Below are 7,415 nucleotides of genomic sequence, written 5' to 3'. Positions count from 1 at the left end.
CCTGTACCTGGACCACGCTTGTCTGCCGTCTGCCCTGACCTGTGCATATACCCGGACCACACTTGTTTGCGGCCTGCCCTGACCTGTGCTTGTACCTGGACCACGCTTGTCTGCCACCTGCCCTGACCTGTGCCTATACCTGGACCACGCTTGTCTGCCACTTGCCCTGACCTGAGCTGACCTGTGTACCTGGACCACGCTTGTCTGCCACTTGCCCTGACCTGTGCTGACCTGTTTACCTGGACCACGCTTGTCTGCCGCCTGCCCTGACCTTTGCCTGTGCCTGAATCAAGGTTGTCTGCCTTGACCTGTGCTTGTACCTGGACTACGCTTGTCTGCCACCTGCCCTGACCTGTGCTTGTACCTGGACCACCCTTGTCTGACGCCTGCCCTGACCTTTGCCTGTACCTGAATCACACTTGTCTGCTGCCTGCCCTGACCTGTGCCTGTACCTGGACTACGCTTGTCTGCCGCCTGCTCTGACCTGTACCTGTACCATGCTTGTCTGCCGCCCTTACTAACCTGTGCTTGTACCTGGACCACACTTGTTTTCCACCTGTCCGGACCTGTGCTTGTACCTGGACCACGCTTGTCTGCCGCCTGCCCTGACCATCAGTCTGCCTGAATTGCTGTCCTGATGTCATCCAACTTAGTACCTGGTCTGCACTGTGTCTATAACGGAGTCCTCTGTCCTGCTCGCCCCCGGTGGGGAGAGCCTGGGGGCCGTGACCTGGTATGCTCCCAGCAGCAAAATAGTCTTGTGGCCATTAGGGTCACCGGCCCATCGTCTTTTGCAGGGAGCTCTGGTGGAGACCAGGAGACAATTAGAATCTACGCCCCAGGTAATCCCATGTCACCTTGCAGGGGGCGCAGCCCTAACACAATATTTATTCAGCCCCTGCCCTAATAATGATGCTAAAAAGGCGGAATGATGTGAACAATAGTATTCTTGGTCATTAAAAACACATGTATACAAATTATATGTACGATTGAATATTCACAAATTTTAGTGCTAAATTAAATTTATATTTCAAATAATTTCTTTTTATTTTCAGGGGGTTTTACAACAAATAGAGGGATGGTGGGGAAAAAATAAACAAATAACAGCCATAGAGTTAACATTCACAATGTCTCAGAATACAGTAAAACGGATTAATTGTAAAATGGATTAATTGTAATGCATTGACCATTCGGGTCGATACAGAGAAACAAAGTTACATCAGTAAGCTCATCAACTTACATGTGTTTTATGCAAATACAGTATAGAAAAAATGAAATTACTAATTTTCCATGGCTATTTAAATTTCACAAAGCAATCATGACAACATTTCCTGGTGTCCTCATAGAGAAAAATATCAATTCCACTCAAATTATATGATGTAACTAAATAAGAAAAAGGGGAAGAGATTTAGTAAAGAGGAGGTCAGGAAATGGGCAAAGAAGGGTTCTTCCCATGAAATCTACACTGAATTAAAGGAAATCCAACGGTCCCAAGTATTGTGGAACACTTCCATTTTATCTTTACACGTACAGGTTAGTTTATCATTCATCATTATCCAATTTAATTTGTTTTTAGTGAGTTCTATGGGTATATTGGCAGCTTTCCAGTAGCAGGCTATTGATATGAGGGCTTCTAGAAAAAAAAAATAAATTAAGCAAGCCATTGCTCCTGGGACTGATTTGTCAAATTTAGTGAATAATGCCTTTTCAAGACGCTTTGGTAGGTTAGTCTGGGTGACCACGTAAATGAGATTGTTGATTCGTATCCAGAATCACTCGACTTGTGGACGGCACCACCAAGCGTTCAATACTGTACCTATCTGACCAATCCTTTAAGTTGAGATTTTAGAAATGAGCTTATCTGCAAAACATTTCTGATTTTGGAGAAAAAAATGCTTTTTCTGTAATGTTGAGACACTGACAATATTAAATAAAATATGGGAATTCTGGATTATCCCAAAAAGGCATAGGAGGTGTGTGTCTGAATGAAATGTAAAGGAGTAGTCCTGAACAGAATACTCTCTTTTTTATAGATAGGTAGATATGACTATAGAGATATAAATATAAATAGATATAAATATAAATTAAGTATTTAAAACTTATACTACACCTATACTACATTGACTATTTTATTTCCACTGCTTAATTTTCATATTGGTTTCATTTCATCAAGCTCTACTAAACCCACAAAAAACCAAGACAATATACAAAAAAAAATGGCGGTCAGAAAATCCATTAAATTGGCCAAATGGCCAAATGTGGATTCAGCCAGTAGGAAGGTGAATCAGATGAGATGTGATGCCAGGCTGTATTTCCCAGCATCCTGTATTCCAGTGAAAACGATGTGTTTACAGGATAGGGCAGGACTTGTAGTCAAGGAAAGTAGGGGGTGACAAATGTATGACTTCAATCTGTTAACAATAAACTAAAAGGTACGAGAAATCCTTGCTGGACAGAGGGTTTTGTTACAAATGCAAGTCTTTAATCTTACACAAATCCACATGATTGTTTTAAGAATGTGCCTTGTTCTATGTTGTGCTTAGTTGGGAATTAACATATTACCCTGCTCACACTTTTATGTGGTTAAAATTGAAACAAATGAAACAGATAGAGTATTACATCTAAAACTGTTTATTATGCTTGATATAATAAAATGCATAAAGGACTTGAAGTCTTTACATACCTAGAACTTTTGAAACATAACAATAAAGTTGCACTCCAGGTTCAGAAATATTCCCTTACAATCCCACACTGCCAGGGTTTTTTTCTTGTTAATGTCTAGGGGATATGTAAAAAGTATTTTACTTACCTCTTACCCCTCATCATTCCCCAGTGGCTGGTGCCCTTGTCGTCACTTTTTACTGTCTGGGCTGTGGGCAGGCATTTGGCTTCCTTCCCTTACAATGAAGGATTATTAGATTTGCACTGTGGGTTATTTGTCAGTGCCTGCTACTGAAGCCTTGATTAACTTATGAAGCCTTTCTTACCTTTTTTGTTACCTTGTATGCACCCTATAGAGCAGGGGTGCCCACACTTTTTCGGCTTGCAAGCTACTTTTAAAATGACCAAGTCAAAATGATCTGCCAACAATAAAAACTTGGACTTAATAACTCCTGTGCGCGATGGAGTTTATTTTGAAAGGCAGGGCTCCGCAATCTACTTGCGTTGCCTTTGAGATCTACCGTTAGATCGTGATCCACCTGTTGGGCACCCCTGCTCCAAATAGTTTTCTGCTCTTGGATAACCCCTGCTATAAATGCATATAACAAAAGCTCATTGTAGACTTCTCTGTACACTAGCCTTTCCACAACAGTCAGTAAGAGAAGGGCCCCCTAAGCCCTGTAGATCACTAAAAACAAAGCTCTGTTATACTGATAATCAGTGTGGAGAATGTCCAATACAATGGTGATCATACATTGGGGCACAGTAGTAGTAACATTCCTTACTTTGCTAGTCATTGGAAAGAATGATCCCCTAGAGACAATTAAATAATTATCATAGTCAGTGATCATTTGAGAAACACAGGAGGCTCAATTGGTCCCATGTATCTGGTTTTGGCAGTTTGCATTGGTGCCAAAACCAAGAGCCAATCCCCCATTGCCCACTGCTCAGGGAACCCCTAGCAAAGCCAGCTTTGAGAAAGTCTGAGCTCATGGAATAGGCTATAGGGGGCCCTTTGCACAGAAATGGAGCCTGCAGGATAATGTGAAATAGGATTAGAAACACTACTATTTAAATAACCCCAGACATACACAAACATATAACTCCTGCAGTGTGGGACCAGCCCTGATGGAAAAGAAAGTTTTTTTTACAAAACTTGGGGTTCGGCTTTACTTTTGAGAAGTTAGTACATGTTACATATATTGGGGTTTTGCACAAATCTAAATATTTGCAGAAGCTTAGATTATAAATTCTTTGGGGCAGGGTTCTCTCCTCCTCCTGTGTCATTGTTTGTTTCTGTCTGTCATTTGCAACCCCTTTTAATGTAAAGCATTGTATAATATGTTAGCGCTATAAAAGTCCTGTTTTTTTATTATTATTCTTATCAATATTAATAATAATAATAAGCTTGGTACATGTTTAGTATAATTTGTAAACCACATAAATATTACAGCTTATTGTATATAGTTAAAAAACATTTCATCTTCAAGCATCCTTCTACCAACTGCATCTTAAAATGTTTTAATATTTAAAAATTAAATAGCTCAGTTTCACTGACAGTAGGACCTACTTTTTATAAATAATATATAATAATACGGTATGTCATAAAATTTGGATTAACCACCATTTCTTAACATGGCCATCAGCTGGTTTAGATCACCTTTGGGTTCTTGACCTCTCCTCTGATTTTCTAGGTTCAGCCTGAGGAACATTTGCAGTAAGGTCACTTCTTGGCCAGTCACGGGATCATGGAGAGCTGGACATGTGGGATTGCAATGAGGCCAATGACAGTTATCTATTAAATGGAAGGGACATCCACGAATGACAGTCTTTTGACCTCTTCGTTCCTGTAAGCTTTTCTCCCAGCATTGTAGAGCTCGAGCTAAATTCACTCCCTTTACCTGAAAATCCAGCCAGTTGCTGTGAAATAAACAATTTTAATGTTTAATACAACCAAATAATATAACATCAATATTTTATTAAATGCTGTTTATGAAATTAAAACTATTTTAGTGGGTTTTGCATGTTAACATGAAGTATGATTCACTAATGTCTTATGGTGTTTGAGCTAGCTTAAAATCCATTTTCAATTTGGGTGAAACACAGTCAATTGAATCCATTAACAGCAGTGGCTCGACCAATGCGTAGTGCAGCCCAACAGGATTGGCCAAAGAGGTAATCTGCCGATACCGAAACACAAACACAAGGTACACTGGGTAAGAGAGCATGCAACAAGAACATAGTGACCGCAGCCATCAGGACTTATTGGGAGCGCCTACCCACGTCATACATCCCAGGATGCTCTGGCTGCTCCTTCTGCCCATGCCCTAATCTGGGGCATGCGCAGAAGGGGCATCTTTACATATAAGGGTAGACAACTGTTCTAAATAATTTTTTTTTTTTTTTACGTGCAACACCCTTTAAGTTTTGCATCACCCAATTAGGACTTTGGGAGCGCAGAGCCTCCTGGGATACCTACGTCATGCATTCTGGGAGGCTCTGGCTGCTGCTTCTGAGCATGCCCCAGATTAGAATGGCATTTTTTCCACCAAAGGAAAGAGATGCAGATCTCACGCACGCGCAGTGGGATCGGCCTATTTTTTTCCCTTTCACAGCGACTACGTCACCTGATCTTACACCTGTGCAGTGTGAGATTGGGTGACAGGGCAAGAAGACCGGAAGAGAAGGCAGAAGATGGCGGCGCTGGGACAAAGAGGAATCCCAGGATGATGCGGGTCCGGTTTGCAAGAAGGACCAGCGCCATCGAGGGATCTGCCAAAATTAAGGTAAGTGTAATTTTTTGTCTTTAGTCCACTTTTGCTTTAAGATAAAATTTCCGATCCAAGCAATAAAAACAAAGCAGAAGTTCTAAACCTCTGCTATTTTTATAACTAAAAAAATTAATTTGACTTTGAATTTTTTATTTAATTATAGATAGCTTTAAGCTGTTGGACAAACAGGGTTCTTTAAGATAAGCCAACCTACAAGCAGGTCAGTTGTAATACCTGTATCTGTCTTACCTTTCTGTAACAAGTGTGTGGGAGAAGCAGGCTGGAGCAAATACTGCCCTGTTAATTAAAAAGGAAGTTAATAATAGCATGTTTATTACAAGTATAGTCCTTAACTGTTGTGGTAAAGTATAGCAGAGTCTATATAAAACAGAAGATATTTACTGTATATGTCATTACTTCTACAACAAATGTGAAAATTTAAAGGATAATTACTTAAATGGTAATAGGTATAGCTGTACAAATCATCAATGTATGCCCTTAGTGTCAGTTTGTGCATGTTTTTGCTTTCATAAAATAGATTTCTTCAAACTCATTTACTTTTTGTTAGCAAATGTTTTGAATTGTGGACCGGATTCATTCCAGGTTTGCTGGATCACCCAGCATCACCGATTAAAATGTATCCTCTCCGTCTGGGAGAACTTTATTAAATCAGGCCTATAGTGTGAACATGCCCTAAATCTCTAACACAGATGTAAATTTATTTCTATTTTTACCTTCTCCTAACTCTATCCAAATCTAAGAAAATCGTTTTGGCTGGACATGTTAAGTAGTGTTGGAGTTCGAATTCAAGTTGTCCTTATATTTGTAAGCCGAATATGGCTGTTCGAATTTGGATAGATCGGACCCGAAAAATTAAAAACGAGTGCAAATTCGTGTGTAAATTAGTGTGTAAAAAAATGTGTTAAAAAAATAATGTTAAAGTAATTTATTGAATGTGTGTGATTTGTGTAACTAATATAAATAATTGTGTAACTAATTTGTGTAACTAATTTTTTTACAGGATATCCCACAATGACAGAATGATTCCCATGGCTGCACAGCCGTGGGAATCCTCCTGTCAGTGTGGGATCCCCGGGCACCAGCTCAAGTGTCATCAGGATTTTCCTTTCCCCAGCCAATCACAGAGCACTAGAGGTGAATAAATGGGGATACTTGTCCTCATTTAGCCTCTAGTGCCCTGGGGATCTTCTAAATGAATGCAGCCGCGGTCACATTCATTGAGAACAGTGTGCGATCTGTGGCACTAGAGGTTAAATGGGGACAAGTCTCCCCATTCAAAACCTCTAGTGCTCTCCGATTGGCTGGGGAAATTTTTCCTCAGCCCATCAGGGAGCCCTGTCCCTATTCCTGGATAAAGTTTCTCTATTCAGGAACACAGGACTCCTGTGTTTTTGGATAAAGAAACTCTATCCAAGAACACATACAACTAATAAAGGGCTGCTAGCGCAAACAGGGAAGCGGAGCTGTCAGCTCTGCTCCCGATTGCTCTTGCAGTTCTTCACAGTCCCGAAAAATAACCCAATTTTTCCCACCATTGACCTAAATGGTGTTCGAATTCGGCATCACCCAAACAATATCCCCCTATTCAATCGAATAGCTGTCGAATCGAATAGTGAGATATTCGACCAAAATTACCTTTTATATTAAATTATTTCTGCTAGATTTGCTATTCATTTCCCAAAATGAGACAAAAGCGGTAAATTATTTAAAAAAAAAAGTTGCCATCATCTCTTTGAAATAAGAAATGGCATTTTTCTTACGGGACTTCACGTAGTGACTTCTTCATCTCCCGTCCAATGATCTGTATGTTATTCCACTGAGTTGCTGTCATGAATTGAAAATCAGGTGTGATGTTTTCTATTCTTAGCTGTTCCACATCATAAAGCCACTGAACCACAAAAATAGGGGCTGAAACACAGAGCAATGGCTGAGACATAATGATAATGGAGCAGAACAAAAGAT

The 7,415-nt window shown here is 40.2% G+C and overlaps 1 protein-coding gene across 1 annotated transcript in view; it reads right to left on the bottom strand.

Moving 5' to 3' along the window:
- Positions 1–4,270: 4,270 nt before the first annotated feature.
- The window catches only part of LOC140335944 (palmitoleoyl-protein carboxylesterase notum2-like), a 26,234-nt gene continuing 23,089 nt past the window's right edge, over positions 4,271–7,415 (bottom strand). The window contains exons 10-12 of the mRNA XM_072418960.1: positions 7,214–7,361; positions 5,682–5,729; positions 4,271–4,581 (exon numbers count right to left, since the gene is read on the bottom strand). Coding sequence (XP_072275061.1) covers positions 4,278–4,581; positions 5,682–5,729; positions 7,214–7,361 — 500 coding nt within the window. The 3' untranslated portion in view covers positions 4,271–4,277. The remainder of the gene's footprint in view (positions 4,582–5,681; positions 5,730–7,213; positions 7,362–7,415) is intronic.

The sequence above is a fragment of the Pyxicephalus adspersus genome, chromosome 7 (assembly GCF_032062135.1).
Source record: "Pyxicephalus adspersus chromosome 7, UCB_Pads_2.0, whole genome shotgun sequence".
NCBI classification, from domain to species: domain Eukaryota; kingdom Metazoa; phylum Chordata; class Amphibia; order Anura; family Pyxicephalidae; genus Pyxicephalus; species Pyxicephalus adspersus.
This window is presented reverse-complemented; position numbering and strand designations above follow the sequence as displayed.